Source organism: Nothobranchius furzeri, chromosome 14 (genome assembly GCF_043380555.1).
Source record: "Nothobranchius furzeri strain GRZ-AD chromosome 14, NfurGRZ-RIMD1, whole genome shotgun sequence".
Classification (NCBI taxonomy): domain Eukaryota; kingdom Metazoa; phylum Chordata; class Actinopteri; order Cyprinodontiformes; family Nothobranchiidae; genus Nothobranchius; species Nothobranchius furzeri.
In genome coordinates, this window is record NC_091754.1 from 33,077,107 (window position 1) to 33,096,111 (window position 19,005).

The 19,005-nt window shown below is 44.3% G+C and overlaps 1 protein-coding gene across 5 annotated transcripts in view; it reads left to right on the forward strand.

The window, feature by feature from the left end:
• zmym2 (zinc finger, MYM-type 2) overlaps nt 1-17,490 on the forward strand; it is a 40,833-nt gene extending 23,343 nt beyond the window's left edge. For 4 of the 5 annotated variants that reach the window (XM_054746608.2, XM_054746609.2, XM_054746611.2 and 1 more), the window contains exons 10-24: nt 495-620; nt 856-1,006; nt 1,117-1,289; nt 1,381-1,546; nt 1,752-1,780; nt 1,899-2,040; nt 2,219-2,340; nt 2,426-2,582; nt 5,983-6,141; nt 6,543-6,667; nt 6,747-7,157; nt 12,297-12,411; nt 14,447-14,689; nt 14,853-14,991; nt 15,195-17,490. In XM_054746608.2, the coding sequence (XP_054602583.1) occupies nt 495-620; nt 856-1,006; nt 1,117-1,289; nt 1,381-1,546; nt 1,752-1,780; nt 1,899-2,040; nt 2,219-2,340; nt 2,426-2,582; nt 5,983-6,141; nt 6,543-6,667; nt 6,747-7,157; nt 12,297-12,411; nt 14,447-14,689; nt 14,853-14,991; nt 15,195-15,414 (2,478 nt within the window). In that variant the 3' untranslated portion in view covers nt 15,415-17,490. The remainder of the gene's footprint in view (nt 1-494; nt 621-855; nt 1,007-1,116; nt 1,290-1,380; nt 1,547-1,751; nt 1,781-1,898; nt 2,041-2,218; nt 2,341-2,425; nt 2,583-5,982; nt 6,142-6,542; nt 6,668-6,746; nt 7,158-12,296; nt 12,412-14,446; nt 14,690-14,852; nt 14,992-15,194) is intronic. The other variant, XM_015965865.3, reaches the window with a different exon arrangement.
• Nucleotides 17,491-19,005: the final 1,515 nt, after the last annotated feature.

The window sequence follows — 19,005 nt, forward strand, 5'->3', positions numbered from 1 at the left end:
AGTTTCCAAAGGTCTTAAATTACCAAAGACCCAATAAACAAGATTCTTTTATTTCTATAAAATTTTCGTGAATTTCTAGTTAGTGTTCAGCTTTTTTTGTATACGATGTTGGCGTAAGCGGAACCGTACACATTCAGTTGCTTGTGAAAGGGGGCTATTTTTAGATGAGCACATTAGCTGGTTAAGCTAGTGGGAGCTTGCGCCATGGGGAAGTGCAAGTTTAATGGTAACTGGATGGCTAATCCCACGTTCGTGACGTGGTTAACACCGTTTCCAGGCAATAGCTGGAAATTAAAGCTTACATTTAATTAAAAAAATAGCTTAAATTTGGTCAAAGTGGCCTTAAAAAGGTCTTAAAAAGTCTTAAATTTGGCTCCCTTAAACCTGCAGATACCCTGTGTGGAAAATCTCAGCTTGGTAATTACCTCAATAGAGGAAGCAGTATCAGTGTGTTAATCGTGTTTTATATTTATAGAGTTTCATGTCTTTTACAGAATACTACTTTTCCAACAACCACCAATGGCCAGATGCCGCTGTCCACCACAGACGGCTCCGTCCAGCTGAAGTGTAATTACTGTAGAGGGACTTTCAGTTTGAAGCCTGAAATCCTGGAGTGGGAGGTGAGCTCGTCTTGCCTTTGGTTCTCCCACAGAGAACAGTGTGAGGGATTTGGATCTGCTGATTGTACCAATTAATTGATAATCTACAGCTGATTTTGTTTCAATCTAATTCAAGATGGCAAAATTACCAAAACAGCATCATTGGTGAATGTGCCTTTTTCAGTTTTTTTTTTCATAAAGCACATGAAAGATCTAGATTTAGAGCAGGTTTCAGTCCATCTGAATGTGTGTTCAGGACAAGGTGTACCAGTTCTGCAGTAAGACCTGCTGTGAGGACTATAAGAAGCTCCACTGCATTGTGACGTTTTGTGAGAACTGCCAAGAGGAGAAGACGCTTCATGAGATGGTTCAGTTCTCTGGTGTCAAGAGGCCGTTCTGCAGTGAAGGTGCAGCGAGTTTTCCTGACTCGTAGCTCAAAGTCTTTCAAACCCCTTTGAAGCCTCCAGGTGTTTAGGTCAGGCTTATCCTCGTTTACGTGTTCCTCTTTCCCCTGTAGGCTGTAAGCTGCTGTTTAAGGAGGATTTTATCCAACGTCTCGGCCTCAAGTGTGTGAGCTGTAACCACTGCAGCCAGCTGTGTAAGAGAAGCTTGACCCGGCAGCTTGGCGGCATGACACGGGACTTCTGCAGCGAGACCTGCGCCAAGAAGTTCCACGACTGGTACTACAAGGTCCGCTCTTCCGTAACCCGTTAGAGCAAAATGCGGATGAGTGTTTTTTCTGAAATCTGATGTTTTATAACTGTCTGATCTTGGCCACTAGGCAGCGAGATGTGACTGCTGCAAGGTGCAGGGGTCTCTGACGGAGTCGGTGATGTGGAGATCAGAGATGAAACACTTCTGTGATCAGGAGTGTCTGCTGAGGTTCTACTGCCAGCAGAACGAGCCCATCATGGTCACGCAGAAAGGGCCGGAGAACTCCTGTCTGGGTACAAAGTGTGTGTGTGTGTGCGTGTGTGTGTGTGTGTGATGCAGGATGTTCTAAAGTTCTGGCTCCTCTTTGAGCTGCATCAGTCTCTGAGGGTTTAAAAGAGGACCGACTACAACAGCTCTGAGCAACTAGTCAGAAAACATTTGACTAACTTCTCTTGATTTACTTCTTAATGTAACGACGATATTTTCCTTTTCTTTCAGGGACAGATGCACAAAATACCAAACTTGGGGTAAGAATTACATTTTAGTTCTCAGATTGAAAAGTTTGCGTGAAACAGTTATACGACTTTTGCAGCTCTACTGGTCCTGTGAGTGCAACCCTCTCTGTCTCTCTCCTCACCGATGCAGCAGGAGAACCAGAGTGCTGTGGCGTACTCTGGTGGCGGTTTGGTGAGAGACGTGAAGAACAAGGCGGTCCTCTGCAAGCCGCTCACCCTGACCAAAGCCACCTACTGCAAGCCTCATATGCAGAGCAAACACCTGCAGACGGGTAACTGCTGCGTCCTACTTTAAAATTAAAATATTTGACCATTTACGTTGGTAATTCCCTCATAATGAATGCAGGAAAGACCTCTGAGACGTGAAATGTTACGCTAAAAGGACTCAGACTCATTAAATCTGCCTGATTTGCACGCTTATGTGAGATGCTTAATTATTTCCGCCCACAGATGTAGATGACGGCGTTAAACGGGAGTACATTCCTGTCCCCATACCTGTTCCCGTCTTCATCCCCGTGCCTATGAATATGTATTCCCAGGTCACTCCCACTCCTGTCTCTCTGCCGGTTCCAGTAAGTCATTTGTTTTGTTTTATGAGCACAAACACAATCCCAAAACATCAAAAGTTTTAATTAGCGACAATGTTGTTCCCTCCAGGTTCCCGTGCCTGTGTTTCTGCCCACCACCCTACAGGGGGCAGAAGAGATCGTTCAGACCATCAGAGACATGAGAAAAGAGGAGCCCACCACACCCATGAAGGCTGAGCTCTCTGTAGCTGAGACCATCACAGATGATGATGATGATGAGAAGCCAGGTGAGAAACGATGATATGTTCTCACAAACAGCCTGATATAAATAATATACTCCGCCTCAAAAGTCCTAAATCGGGGGAAGATGCTTTAAAAACAGCCAACTGAGGAAGTCTACAGGAAATGCTGACTCTGTATCTGTTTTTACAAAACAATGCTGTCAATTTGCTGCAACGCCGTGGCGGCATCAGGGAGCCTTAAACATATTGGCCAGAGGCAAATTTCCTTTGAACGGCATGTGTAAAGACGTATTCAAACCTCAGATGAAAAAGGTTTTGGGTAGGGATGCACTGATCCCGATACTGGTGCGGGAAAACAGAAACTAACTTCCGGTCTAAGCGCTGGGCAGCTGGTGACGTTTCACAAGGAGCTGAAACAGCTGTAGTAAACAACGCCCGACTCCGGTGTTTCTGCGTTAGCGTTATAGCAGAGAACAATGTGTCATCAGTCAGATGTAGCTTCAGAAGCCTCTGCTAGTCGGTCAGATTAGCTTTTTCTCCGGGACATGGCGACGAGAACGGATATTGGATTACTGGAGAAGTTCAACCGAACTCTGACCCCGCCAGCTAGATATCACTACCGGAGGTGCAGACATGTTTTAGACCGTTTGACTCAAAAGACCCGCGACCCGATTTCAACATCGAGGTGGATTCTGTTCATCTTCAGAACCAAAATCGGTACAGTTTGTTTACTTTTGTTAAATATTTCATTTCTGTGCTCCACCGGGAGCTCGAAGCTGACGAGTCCTCAGCTGGTCTTAGCTCCATCATGTGTCCCAATATAGTTCAGTAATCTACAGATATGTGTGCTGCCAGTTTTACAGCTCCATGTATTTATTGATATACCGTAACTCCAGAAAATATATAACTAATAGCTTACCAGAATAAATCTTCCTGATGCTGGAGTAACTCCTTAGTTTGACTCGGTTGCACTAATCCATGATGGCACGAAAGTTCTACTGGTCCATGGACAGTGGCGGTTCTACATGGAATTACTCCCCGGGCGAGGCCCCCTTTGAGCCCCCCCCACACACACCCACACACCACCCCACCTGTACGCACACACGCATGTTTTCTACAAACAGGCATGTTTTATTAGAACGACTATTGAACATTCATTTTTCTAAGTTGCACATATTTACATAAATTACTATGAAGCTGTCAGAATGTAAAGCAATATACATTATATACTGTATCAAAATATATAGAATCAAATATACAAAAACAAACAATAAATATTAAGAATATATGAACATAATATATAATAAATATTCTAAATAGCAAAAATATTTCACACATAACAAACTAAAGATAATCACTACAGCATTGCACTTAGAACAGAAAACACAAACTAAAATTAAAACCTAACCTTGATGCAAAGTCATCAATAATGTCATCATATGAAATCTGCTCCCCTACTGAGTGATTGATACTAATCAGAGCCAGGTTAGTGAGCCGCCCCTGAAACATAGTTGACCTCAGGTATGACTTGATCAGGTTTTGAAAAGCTCCTCTCAGCTTGAGCCACAGTGACTGGCAGAGCAGTCCAAAAGTTGGGGTAGATCTCCAATAGATCTTTATCATGATCCATAATATTTTAGAATTGCCTCTGAAATTGTAATTTAAACTGACATAAAAAAACTGTAGACTACCAAAAATGCCAACTTTTACAGAACAAATCATGTAAAAATAATCAGTGCAGCCATCTGCAATAAATAAACAGGATAGTTAGTGGTGACTTGGGAGTTTTCTTCTGCTTGTAGAGTTGTTTTATTTATTATTATGTGAACATGGTCAACATGTGTTTGTTGTTGTTCAGGCAGGCCACAGGCTGCAGCGAGCATTTAACAAATCCTAGTTTGAATCAGTAAAAAACGATTAAAGGAATTTTTTTTAACCATTTCAATATTCGTTTCAATATTTCAGCCCTATTAGCTCTGTTAGCAACTAGTTGACAGAATGTAACCGTTAAAATCCCAGTTAACTGGTTCAAAAAACTGAAAACATGCATCATGAGAGCGTACATACCTTTATCTTTCTCCTCTTTTTTTTCTTTTTTTTTTTTTTCCTGAACCGGGCACCTGGTGGTTTTAGCCTTTTTATGTTCATCAGATGAACCAAAATCGGTACAGTTTGTTTACTTTTGTTAAATATTTCATTTCTGAAATATTTAATGATATTTATGATGAACTTCATCTCCTCTGTTTGGCTCCTGACTCAATAAGTTTCCTTTAGTCAGGACTAAACAATTTGACCTTGATGGGGGGGTGACCACAAAATCGTTTTGTTTTTCCTTTTTTTATTCGGCCATTTCACACAATTCAGAAAAACCTGAAAGAACGATAGGCCTGTGTTTATGATATTATGAATGAAATGTGCGTTAAATAGAAGAACATCAAGATGTGATTGACTTTAGCCATGTTACAGTTGATTCAGCTCCTTCCCGCTCATTTCATTTGGGAAAGACCCAGAGGTGAATTCCCCCGCCGCACCCCTCCCCTTCCTGTTCTTCATACACACACGGTGCACCTGAACCCTCTCAGTCAGCAGGAGCGCCTGCAGCTGCAGGGGGCGCCAACTTGCTGTTTCCAATCCAGACGCTGTGATATGACAGATAATAGAAAACCTCGGTGCGGTGCAGATTTCTTTCTTTTTTATTTTTTTCTCAGCGGTTGAACGCCCCTTTTGTGTCATGAAAAAATGCCGCCCTGGGCAACTGCCCTCTCTGCCCGTGCCTAAAACCGCTACTGTCCATAGAGGATCTATTGTTGATATGGGGATTCTTTTAGCTCTAGTGGACAACTTTAGTTCCTGCGCATACCTGTAGTTATCGTCCATTTATCGTTATCGAGGTGAAATCCTCAATATGTAGTGATATTGGTTTTAGGCCATATCACCCAGTGCCATCTTGGACATAACTTGCTTTTTATTGTGATCAAAGTCATGCTCATTACGTTTTTTTACCAAGCCGCCCCTAAAGGTGTCTGTCCTCCACAGTCCTGTGCAGTCTCTGGTGATCTGAGTTCCAGCTCTAATGGGGAAAAGCTCCTGGAGCGCTGTGTTTCTCCAGTTGGCCACCTCAGCTGGTTTTGTTCAAAAAGTAAAACTTATGGCCCGTGTGTTCACTTTTATTTTGTATATAGTTGCAGCCGGACCTCGGCAGTAACTCCCTACTTGGTCATGACACCTCCCTCTCTTGCACCAAGGAGCAATCGCCGTTTATAAGACAGACAATTACAGCGATGTTACTACCAAGCGAAGCGGAACGAATGCTGCAAAATTTGCACAATGCCATGCTGGCATGACGCGTGTATAAGACACATCGTTGTGGTAGTATTATGCCGATTAGCTGGCGTGGTGTTTGTTGCTTAAAGGGCTTAAGATCCTGCCTGGTGGTGCGTTTTAGATGTGAAGCTGGAGAAGGTGAAGGGAGAACGTTTAGAAGAGGAGGCCTCCTGCAGCAGCTCTGAGGAAGCGAAGGAGCAGGAGCAGCAGCAGGAGGAGGAGGAGGAGGAGGAGGAGGAGTACGACCCCAGCCTGGACCTGGAGGCTGACTTTCCTCAAGGTGAATAAGTTCTGTTCGTCTGCGCCAGAAGGAGCAGGAACTTTTTCTGACTGCAGACTGCCAAACAGCTGAAACTTTAATACAATTTACTTTGTTTATTTGAGTTTGTCCAAATGTAATGGTTAGTTTATGACCAAATACTCTCAAAAATTAAATTACTTTATCTCTAGGCTCCAGGGTCAAGTTTATGTTGCTGTTTTGTTGCTCTTGTGTGAAAACATCACTTATCTTGAGGATCAGTCTAGTAACCATGGCGTCGATGCCTCCCTTGGGCTATTTTCTCGACGTGATCTGAGCCGAGGTTTTAAGGCTCGTCCCTGTCCCGAGGTTCGACAGGAACTTTATCAGTTAGCCTAACAAACAACAAGTTATGGTTAATGGTTTCATGAATGCTGTCTCAGCCTCAGACCCCGTCCCTGAGCTGGAGGGAATGGATGAGGACATGGGCTTCTCTCTGCCTCTGGTTCTGGCCGAGGAGAAGGAGGAGCTGGAGGAGTCGACCCCTCGACCTCAGTCCAGGAGACTTGTATGTTCATAAAGTCATGTTTAAACATGAGACTTTTACCGCTCAGCTTTCGTTTTACTTTGTAACACATGTGCTGCAGGGAAATAAGCGACAAGCTGTGGAGGATGTGGCTTCCTCCACGTCTTCTCGTTCAAGCAGCAAATCTTCAGAGAGACGATCGCTGCCACTCAAAGCTCGCTATGGCGTCAATGCTTGGAGACGCTGGGCGCTGTGTCTTTCTGACCGATCAGAGGACACTAAAGTTAAGGACGACTCCAAACCAAGTAAGCTGAATGTTGTCGTGTGTATTGCCTGTACTGGAATGGAGAATGAAAATAAAGGTCTGCTTCTGTTTCCATCTTTTTCAGTCCGGCCTAAAAGTAGCCTGCTGTCATTGAACTCAGATGAGCTGAACGTGGCTCTGTCTCGGTTTGTTAAGGAGGTCTGCCGACCCAACGGGGAGCGCTACTCGCCAGACAGCATCCTCTACCTCTGCTTGGGGATCCAGCAGGTTGGTGCATAGGAAAACAAAACCTCTAATGCCTGAAGAGCATCACTGAGCTAAACCATCATCTATCCCAGTTTATTTGTCCCACACCCCATGAATGTGAGAATATTTCAATAAGCATCATTTTAGTAGGTTGCTCTTTCTGTGAATTTGAATCTAAAATATCTAGTTGTTGAATCATCAGCTTTTAAGGTTGTGGTCATAGTAATATGTTTTATTTAAAGGGGCATTATGGAAGTTTGACAGCCAAAACATGTATAGAAATAATAAATGTCTTCTTCATACATTCTCCTGCAATGTCCTGGTCCTGTAGAATGAGCCCTGGCATTTTTACTGTGATTGCCTGTTTTTCTGTAAAGTCACAGAAAAAGAGAGATGCTCGGGTCGAGCAGGCTGCTTCATGCGCGTTCACGCTCAGCCATAGCCCGTAGCATTTGCTATCCGTAGCTTTAGCAGCAGAGAGAGAGGCAGTGCCAACTCAGCAACTTTGTCGCTGTTCCTAACGCCTAGTGACAAAGCTAGCTACATTTCTGAGGACCCTTAGCTGCTTTCTTCTAGATATTTCCTGCAAATTAGCAACAAAATAGCCATTTTCGCTTTGAACAGTTCTTTGGTTTGACGTTGTTTCAGCTGTCATCAAGGATGTAAAAGTTACAGATACTGTGAATGTTACTAGAGTGTAGCTCAACTTGTAAGATGTCTGACTCCCATGCAGAAGACCTGGGTTTGATTCTGGATGTGAACATAGTTCATTTAGAGTTTCTTTTTTACATTAATGGTATATTTTTTTACAGTAAGATGCCCAAATTTTTATTTGAGACTCGCCGAACGGCATTGAATTCACAGATAAAAGATGTGGGTTCAACTTTCACTTTGGAACAATTTTTCAAGCAAGGGAAGGGAATGATCTGAGCATGCAGGAGGACTGACCCATCATAAACCTTTGTTGGCTGTGCTGAAGAGAAAGGTACAGAACCAAATAATTTAATTAATTAGCTGCGTGTTCTCCTGTCCTCTGTCCTCCAAGCCACACACACACGGGACAGTCTCAGCTGTTATTTTTATTAAGGAGTGTGCACGTACAGCATGCGCGCCTCGTGCACGAGCCTACTATTGAAGCTGCCGTTACGGTTTTGGCCTGAGGGGGCAATCGTGAGCATAAAAATTCAAAAGTCCGTAAAGTCCCTTTAAAGAAACACTCCTTAACTTTGTGGATATATGCTCTCTGTCGCCTTCTCAAGGCTTCCCGCGTAATGTCACTGTTGTAAAATGAAATCTCTTGTCGTGCATTAGAGGCGGGTTTACTGGCTTTTTTTCCGACTCAGGTCTACCATAGACATTTACTCGTAGACGCCCCGTGGACTGGTGCTTCCTATTTGATCTGTCGTAGGGGCCAGCTGCCATTTTAGATGGGTCTCCATTCGCCCCCTGTGCACTCTTTTCTACCGAGGAAGGTGCTTTCCCGACAAAAACACATTGTATCAAGCTTTTTCACAAAGTCAGACACAAGGTATAGCGTGATAATTAAAATATAAATATAATTAAACAATTAAAAGCTGGTCTGGTGGCTGGGCTCTTATCCATGGAGCCCAGCCAGGCATAGCCCAAAGAGGAGACGTGGGTCCCCCGTTCCATGAGCTCACCACTCATGGGAGGGGCCAAATGGGTCAGGTGGTAGCTGAAGGCTGAGGTCTGATCCTCGGCTACAAAAGCTAACTCTCAGTACGTGGATTGTCGCCTCTCTGGTGGGGAAAGAGCCGGAGTTGGTGGGTGAGGTTGAGAGGTTCCGGCTAGATTTAGTTGGACACACCTCAACACATGGCTCTGGATCCGGAACCAGTTTTTCTCGAGAGGGGTTGGACTTTCTACCACTGTGGAGTTCCTCTCACTGAGAGGCGCTGAGCAGGGTTGGGCACACTTGTTGCCCCCCATCGCTCCGTCCCGCAGTGCTCCTCCATGAGAGCGGGGGTGGGGGTGGGGTGTTTGCACACGTTCCGCTGCTGTTTCTCACCAGTATCAGCTGATGGAGGGCTCTAGTTTCGCTGCACCGTTCGTGTCAGCGGACATGGTAGGGTCGGGGAGGGGGGCGGGGCATGACGCTTGGCGGGTGGAAAAGAAAAGCCTGGCGGCCCGCCAGGCTTATAAAGCACTGGGGAAAACCCTGCATCTGATCTGCGGCCGCATGTCTTGGACATTCAGGTGAAGACGGGCAGAGCTGTCAACTGACCACTACCTGGTGGTAAGTTGGCTTTGATGGTGGGGGAGGAAGCCGGTCAGACCTGGCACGCCTAAACGCATTGTGGGGGTCTCCTGGGAACCTCTGGCAGAGTTTCCTGTCAGAAGGAGCTTCAATTCCCACCTCTGACGCATACCGAGGTAAGCTGGGGACATTGAGTCCGAGTGGGCCATGTTCCGTTCTCCTATTGTTGAGGCGGCTGACCAGAACTGCAGCCACAGGGTCGTCAGTGCCTGTCGTGGTGGCAACCCCCGAATCCGCTGGTGGACACCGGTGGTTAGGGATGCTGTCAAGCTGAAAAAGTCCTATTGGGTTTTCAGAGGCAGCTGATGGGTACCGGCAGTCCAAGCGGAATGCAGCTTGGGTGGTCACGGAGGCAAAAACCTGGGCATGGGAGAAGTTTGAGACCATAGAGCAAGACTTCCATATGGCTTTGAGGAGATTCCAGTCCACCATCCGGCATCTCAGGAGGGGATAGCAGTGTGCTACCAACACTGTTTTCGGTGGTGATGGTCTGCTGCTGACCTCTACTTGGGACGTTGTAGATCAGTGGGCGGAATACTTTGAAGACCTCCTCAGTTCCACTGGCTCGTCTTACAGTGAGGAATCAGAGTCTGGGCACTTAAGGTTAGACTCTTCAGTCTCTGGGGCAGAGGTCACTGAGGTCGTCCAAAAACTCCTCAGTGGCAAGGACCCGGGGGTGGATGATCCGCCCGGAGTTCCTTAAAGCTCTGGGTGTTGTGGGGTTGTGTTGGTTGCAATATCGCGTGGACATCGAGGACCGTTCCACTGGATTGGCAGATTGGGTTGGTGGTCCCCCTATTAAAAAAGGGGGACTGCAGAGTGTGTTCCAGAGTTGGACTCCACCAACATCACCGATTCTGTTCATAACTTTTATGGACAGGATCCCTAGGTGCAGCTAAGGTGTTAAGGGGATCCGTTTTAGTGGCCTAAGGATCAGGTCCCTGCTTTTTGCAGATGATGTGGTCCTGTTGGAGTAGTTCGCAGCTGAGTGTGAAGCGGCTGAGGTGAGAATCAGCTCCTCAAAATCTGAGACCAGGGTCTTGAATCGGAAGAGGGTAGAGTGCCTTCTCCAGGTCAGGGACAATGTCCTGCCTCAAGTGGAGGAGTTTAAGTGTCTTGAGGTCTTGTTCACATGTGAGGGGAAAAATGGAGCGTGAGATTGATGAGCAGATTGGTGCTAGGTCTGCAGTGATGCAGGCTGAACTGTTGTGGTGAAGACAGAGCTGAGCTGGAAGGCAAAGCTCTCGATTTACCGGTCAATCTACTTTCCTGCCCTCACCTATTTTTGGAGAGTGAGAAGACCCATCCAATAAGGCGGTGAAGATGTTACACTCTCCAGCACCTAATGGGGCATCTACGTGTCTGTGTCTATGGCGTCTACATGATACTGCCGTAAAGCAACACACAGTCAATACTTCTGGCGGCAGACCGCTGGTCAAAATCTGCATAGTGCGGTAAACAGACGTGGGACACTATAACGCTATCACAGCTCCGAAAGTGAACATAATAGATGATAGTGTGCCGCCAGAACATTTCAAAAAATGTTATTCTAAAGGTGCATTATGTAGAAATGTAAGTTAAAATGACATCCTGTGGTAACATTTGGCAACTGCAACCACTTTAAACAACTCTGGAGCTTTTTGCCAGTCGTCAAATTACAATTGTCGGCGCTGCATTATTAGCTTACATGGCAACCCCACACTCACTGGTGGTAAACAGTAGTTACGTCCCTACTTCCTTTGTTTTGAAAGGAAAGAGATGATCCTTGCAGCCAGCTGGATATGAAATATGCTTCGGTAAAACCTTCCTTCCAAAACGACTTAAACATTCGACTCTTGGGATTTTCTTACTGTAAAATTTTCACTACATTCTTACATACTGCACCTTTAAAGTGCATCTTCCACGTTAAACACATGTCGAAGCCGTTTTATTGTAACAGGTCTTATGAGTCACGTGACTCCCAAAACCGCACGTGTTTCAGGGGAGCCTGCCCGCCTCCTTTGATTTAGTATTTTTAAACACCTGCTAGTTATCTGAAAACCTAGATTAATAACCAAAGTAACATTTTTACCTTAGATAATGTTTTTCTACCATTTTCAAGAGCATTAAAGATGCACTTTAAGGTGTATGAGTTGTGGAATGTGTTTTTTACTAAGAAGTAAGGTCTTCTGTTCAAACCTAATGTCATTTTTCATGTTTTTAATTCTTTTGATTTTGTTTTCTTAATCTCTCATGATGCATTTACAAACGTGCCAATAAAATATGGTTTTAATTATATTTAAAACATCAACTGCATTTTAATTTTACTGCTTAATGTTCTTTTTTCATGACCTAATTAATAATAATAATAAATCACTAAATTAGGTAGAAGTATTTGGTAACTCTGACGTGATTCTCAGGATTAGTTTGAGGTGTTTTTGGTAGTAGGAACTAAAGTTTGGTGCGTATTTTCGGTAGGTTGGGTATTACTGGTGCACCCTCTCTTTCACCATCTTTTCCCTCGTGAGCAGCATGTGGGCCGCGTGGAGCGCGGGCTCGTCTAAACTCTTCAGGTTTCTGGCGTTTCTGCCTGATGAAACGTAAGAATAACTTGTTGTGTTTATAAAACTAACCGGTTTTTGTTGAGTTAGTGACTCGTGAGGACCAGGTCGGTCTTTATTTTCTTGCTCCGGTCGCTGCTGTAATGTCTCCTTTGTTCAGGGAGTTTAAGTCGTTAACGGGACTTGGTGACCTTTATGTGTCCTATGATTATATCTATTGCTGTTCACATCCTGAGTAAAACAGTGATGATGCTTTTAAATATGAGGACACTAAATCTTTCTGTGGTAGCAGCTTCTCGGCACCGCCTGATTTAATGACGTGAGTTTTCATTTGTATTTAAGCATCTTCATGCTAAAGGCCGGAAGGATGACCTGTTCGGTGACTCCTGTTATCAGCAGTTTGGAGAAGAGCTGAACAAAGTGCTGAAGGACTGGCAGCCCAGTGTTCTACCTGATGGTAAAGATTAATATTTCCCTCTAATGAGCAGGACTTTGTGCGCGTGCTTCAGCACGTGCTTTTCTACTGTCCAAGCATGAATGATAACTTCGTAACGAAACAGATTTTCTCTAAAAAGTTAAAATATTGTGAAATTAAGCTAGTTGTAATTATTTGTTTTCAGTCACACTTTTCTCATTTCCTGTTAAAAACAAAGTTTTCTGATCGAGTTAAATCTGATATGTATGTAGTAGAGCTGCATAATAGGAAAACCTGCGATATTCGATAACAGTGCTTAATATTGCGATATCGATATTACTCGCAATAAATGAACAAATACTAAAGTATGCAGTGTTGATGTTGTCTGGCGTGTGACGTCTGCTCTGGGTTCAAAGCAAACAAAAACTAATGCATGAATTCCATTACAACATAACATTTTTATTGCAACATTATGCAGCTGCACCTGCTACTGTATTAGCAGCAAAACAACAAACTGCATGCATGCAGTTTCTCAGTGACTTTAAAACATCACCTCCACCATAAAACTTTTTCTGATGCTCCAAATACAGAAAAACATCCCTTACCAGGGTTTTTTGAATAAATAAATAAAAATCTGAAAATAATTTTAAATGTTAAGTAATAGTTAACATCACTTAAATGCAACAGCAAATTCTCTCATTGCTACTGAACATTTTCTCCACTTATGTGGTTATGATATAAGGCTGTTGCTGCAATTTGGAAGTGAACTGTGCTGGGCCAAACTAGGAGAATATTAAGATTTTTTGAGGGAAAGAGAAAAACAATTGTCTCCCTTTCAGAAGAGGAACTGGCAAAAAACTACATGGAAAATATGTGAAAACGTTTGTTTTTAACCCCAAATTGAACAAGTTTACCTAGATCTTAAAAAGCAGCTCAGATGATGAAACTGCAACTATGATTCTGATAACAAGCTAACAAATTGAGTCCGGGAATGACTGAGCAAATCAACTATCCTGATTAACAAGGTTATAAAAGCTCATAAATGAAAAATCACTTTGATGTGTGGGGGAACTTTTCCAGGCCCTCTTTAGCAGGGTGGGACTGGGAGGAGAGTGCTGTAGCCTTTTAGCTGGAAGCTAACTGGAGCCTGGGGCTAACACTAGCGACATGAAGGTGGGTTGGTTCACTGGCACGTGTCGGAGTCAGCCCGGTAAAAATGATTAACGACACAGAGCGGAGCCACGTTCACGTTTGAAAGCAGCGCTGATTCCAGAAACCTCAGCATAAAGTGCGTTCGTTGCTCTGAGCCAGAATGACGAACAAGGGAACGGCGCCGCTAACTCTGTTCGGGTGTTGCTTTCCAAAAGGGTCTATATAGGGGGCGGGCATATTACGTGAACGGAACCATCTGATTGGCCGCATATCAGAAGGACTACATTTGATTGGTCAAATAATACTTCCCCGTAAAAAACAGAGCTGGTTTACAAAAAGCTGATGTATGACATGGATGGAAATGTTTGAACCAAACTTTTATCGCTGTTTTTGCCGTGTTTTGTGATGGGCCTATCGCACGTCCTGTTATCGCGATGACGATAATTTTTCGATATATTGTGCAGCCTTAGTATGTAATAAAAAAAAAGCTGATTTATTTGTGATTTCCAGGAAAGACTAAATCTACACACCTAACTAAAAACTAACAGACATGAGATTAAATCTCAGTTTGGCGCCTGGAAACAAAATCCCCCGTCACTGATAATAATGACATGGTGAAGTGGCTTCATACCAGGATACAGGGATGGGTTTGAGTCCGGGAATGTCGGCACCAGCTGGTGGAGCTGTGCTGTTACATAACCTGTGGTGTCCAGTGATTATAACATTTTTGCTGTTCACATCCTGATGCTCTGTGATTGCATTTTACGTTGTATGAGGACATTACATAAGTACTGAATGTTTTCATGAATTTTTAACAATAGTAATCAGTTTTAAGGTTATTTTCTGTTCGAAGGTGAGATAAACACACTTGAGTGCTGTCGACGCACAGGGATCGTGAATCTGAAGTGTTTCCTGCTCTCTCAAGGCTCACTGTGGGGTCGAGTGGAGGAGCATAGTCTGTGGAGCAGTCGGCATGTCGGGGAGCAGAGTCCTGCCGCTCTGCTGCGCTCTCTGGTTTACCTCAACACCAAATACTTTGGCCTGCGCACCGTGGAGCAGCACCTGCGCCTCTCCTTCGCCAACGTTTATGGCCCTGACACCATCCATCCTGTTACCAAGGAGACCACCGTCCGCATCAGAGTGCCCTCCATCTCTCAGGATCACCCCGGTGAGCCTGTTGTCACTTTTACGCATTGAGTCGTGTTTTATTTTCTCTTTAATAATTAAATGGTGCTGACTCTTTTCTAACACACAAGCACGTTGGTCTCAGCTGATCACCGCTCCTGGAGCCGGAGCACATTTTGACGTTTGTTGTTGTTGTTCTGGCGAAGTGCAAACAGAATCCAGGAAGAGGAAGCGCACACTGACGGATGATGAGCAGGAAGAAGACGAGAGCTCGGGAGGCCCGGCCGTTCGCTGTCCAGTAAAGAAGAATGAATGTCGGCTCTATGAGCTCTATAGATCCAAGTGGTAAATGTCTGCAGTAATGGTGTCATTTAGCCAGTGTTTAAAGCATTCGCAGGATTTAAAATGTATAAATCTAAAAATATGCATCAACTGTTTTATTAGTGAGTGTTGGTTTGTTCTCCGGCGTTTCACAAGGAACATCTTAGAACTTATTTCATTAAATGATCTGATTGGAACTAATTACCCCCCCCCCTTCCTCCTCCCAGTCCGACGTTGTTGTGGGAACGCCTCGACGTTTTCTACGTTCAGCCGGATCCAGCCTGCAGCACCAGTGACGCCCTGTGGTTCAGCTCCACGCAGCTGGAGCGATCAGTCCTGGAGAGCCTCCTCACTAGGGTTCTCCTGGTCAGGGACATTTACACGGACAGGAGACACCTGGAGGATGAAGATGAAGAGGATGGATGTGAGGAAGTGGAAGGGGAGTAGCGTCTGATTGGACTGGGGTTAGCACCTAAAGGAAACCTTGTAGGATGTGTTAGTGTGTGTTCCTGTCCTCATCCTTCACATTCTCCGGTGACTTGCTGTTTCCTCCTGGTGAGGGATGTCCACAACAAGTAGAGGTGATGAAGTGGTGAGGAGCTGCTCAAATGAAAAAGAAGGCAGAGGACAAAAACCTTTGATTTCTAAAAGGACAAGCAGGTCCATGGACTGAGATCACGAGAGGAGATGGAGGGATGAACTGTCTTCTCCTCGTCGAGCTAAATTCAGGTTAAGGACCGTCTTATCAGGTTATCGTTTTGTTGTGAGATGCTGCAGCGTGTTTAGAGTTCTCTGATGAAGCAAATCAGATGGTTCACATTCTCAGTCAGGACAATGGTTATGTTTTTACTAGAAGCACTAATAAAAACCTGTTAAATGCAGCCGGTGGTTCAGTTTTTAATGAAGCAGGACTGTGGCTGATGACCTGTTGGTTCTCCGTTGATGACGAGCATCAGAGGCATAATGCTGATGTTTTGGGTCAGAAACGCATCACTTCTGTTTCATTTGCTGTTATGGATTCAGCCTCAAGCTGGTGGGATACACCGGCTAGAACCGCTCTACTCCACAGACGAGAACGTCTGATCCGGATCTTCAGATACCCATGTGTGTCTAATCTTTAATCGGGATGTCTCTGCACAAGTTCATGTCTTAAGAGCCGCTGAAGTCTTCAACAGATTTTATCATCGCAACAAATAACCAGGCTGATAAAATACACAGAAGCAGTCTGTTACTGATGACAGTCTCTGTGGTCATCCTGGATGTTCAGAGCGTTAACGAAGGACAGATTAGATTAGATCCACCATCTAAACCAGAATTTAAACTAGAAACAATATTTTAGATTAGCCAGAATAAAGTTAGTTTGTTCTTGTTTTTAGGGCACTTGTACTGGAAATTGTGAAAAGGTGCACCAAGTGTACTTTTACTGGAGGTTAGTACCCGGTTGTCTCTGAACTGGGCTGCTTTAACCCCACCGTTCACCCGATCTTCCTCAATCAGCACTGCTCTCAGGCTAAAAACGCAGGACAGGAGACCTACAGATATGCTGCGTTTACTTTTAGAACATTAAAGTCCCCTTCATTCCTACGATGTAGCATTACCTGCATAGGCGCCCAGGCAGGGTTGATCCTGCTGTGTAAATATCTGGTAGTCGCCGTGTGCGATCCTGTAGTTTGGGGCAAAGAGGGCGTCACCGTGCTGGATTAGAAGCCTTTAAGGTGCTCGTTTTGGGTTTTATTGTGTTCTTTTGTATGTTAAGGTAGTATGGCGGACATTTCTTCTCACCAATAACTGCTGCTGTCCTAAAACTCAACGAGGACTTTGGTTTTCACATCCTAGCACTTCGAGTTTTCCCCTTACCTTTTTAGGGACAGCTTCAGAGTCATTCAGACACCTGAGTGTCTTTAAAGTTATTTTTATCTGTTTGACTCTGTCTTTTTAGATCCCTCCTTTGAATAAATAGCTCATTTTTTCTTGCGCTCAGATCTGTTGGAGAGTTGAGGGTTTGTTTACGGCATCCTCTCAGAATAAACCTGCTCATGTGCTAAATTGTTGCCATGAACTCCAAACGTTTCTTCCTGATGTAGGACATGTTTTTGTGGATATTCTTCATTGCTGCTGCATGTTTTTTTTTTTTTTTTTTTTTTTTACCTGATGGACTCTTATTCCTTCTGTTCTTTAGTTTTCAGGACGTCTAATGGTCCAAATCTGTAAACTGTGATGAGTTAGAGTAGACGAGGATTTCTGGCACCAGGAAGTGCTGTCAGCTCAAACCCAAACCTAAAGGTTGCAGGTGAACAGATCCTGGATCCAAACTGTTGGTTTTTGTTCCCGTCGGACTGAAAAGTAGCAACCGAACCTGCCACGGGTTTGGACCTACAGGGGGCGCTGTTGCTGGCTCTAACGCCTAATGTGAATGTGCCTATCTGTACATAGTGGAAGTGAGTGTGAGTTGAATCTGATGCTGTGTGTGGACTGATCAGCTGATACGGTTATGTTTAATAAAAAAAAATCTCCTTTTTTTAACCAGGCTGGGCTTTCTATCAATTGTGAGGTTTTATTACATTAGGAAGGTTTAGTGAACATTAAATAGTTGCAAGAAGTGTTTAATGTAGAAGAAACATTTAAAACGCCCCCAGAAAAGTCTCCATGTGACACAAACCATAAAAGATTGTTTCTTTAAGCAGTGATGTATTAAACCTCCAGTTTTTGCTTGGCGGGATTGTCTTGTTTACCAGAGTTAAAGAAACCGGAGCATGGTCGCTGACAACTGAGGTGTATCTCAGTGTCTGAAATGTCAGCCAACAATGAGCTGCTGACTAGAAAATAAACCAAACGTGAATGAGAGTGATGGACGTGTGAGAAAAAAGTATACTCTCTATGGTTAGGAAGAAGAGATCGCCATGCATCACAAAGCCCATAATCACTCATGTACTGTTTAACTATATTAGTGGATTGCCAATTGCGCTGAGTCCCAGCTGTACTGAGCCTGTCTGATAAAGAGTTCATCCAAAAATTAAAATCGCTTCCAAGTATAAGTGGACAGTCCAAGTGTTCGGAGAAAAAACTATGAAAGAATGAAGGGTCATCAATATTTGGACAGTATATGCTGACAATACATAAGCTTTGGTTCTGTACAGATATTTTTAAACATAAATCTACCCTCTAGTATAAAAGATTGTTTCTAAAATAATCAAATTGTCAGTAAAAATGAAGCTGATGCGTTTGTCGTAGCTCCCTATCTGGTAAAGATGTGTTTATGCTGCTGCCAGGTGATCAGCTGTGGCAAACATGTTGACCTGAGTTGCCTCCTGCTGGTCGAGTGTAGATTCGTGTTGGTGCCATTAAAGTTCTCCAGCGGTTCATGAGGCAAAAACACTATCACCCACCCTTTTGGCTGCAGGAGATAACTTAAATCAGAATGTGAGAGTTGTGCACGGAGGCCCCTTAGATGTGTTTGTACAAGGTGCCAGGCGGACGCGACACTGGGGGGTGTGATGTGAAGATGACAGGCAGCAGAGGCGGTGGGGGCTGTCACCACCCAGAGGTCAGAGCCACTGCCGGACCCACGAAAGTCAGGTCCCGTGACGCAACCAACCTCATGGTTCTGGAAAGGCCTGACCTCTGAAGCATCAGTGGTGGCAGTGATGTTACCTCATGTTGCTGATCACAGTTCATTGTGACTGTTAGAATTTCTCTGGCGTCATTTTCCAGCTTCAGAATATCTTCAACTTGTTTCAGCGTCAGGCTGGATTCCCACCTCCTGCTTTAACCCTTTAGGGCCAGCGTCTATATTTAGACACTTCATAAAGGTTGGTGTGCCTTTTCACAAACTCTCAGAATTACTGGATTTCCCCCTACCAATCAGAGACGCAACTAGTTACGGTTCGCGCCATGACGCCGTTCAACCAGTCTGCACAGGGTTATGTATCGGTGTGTGCAAAACCAGAAAGCTGCTCGGTCTCCTCTCGTGTTTGCAGCAGGGTTCATGGTCAGATACGGATAAATGTGTTGTAAATATGAAATTTAATGAAGTTGGTG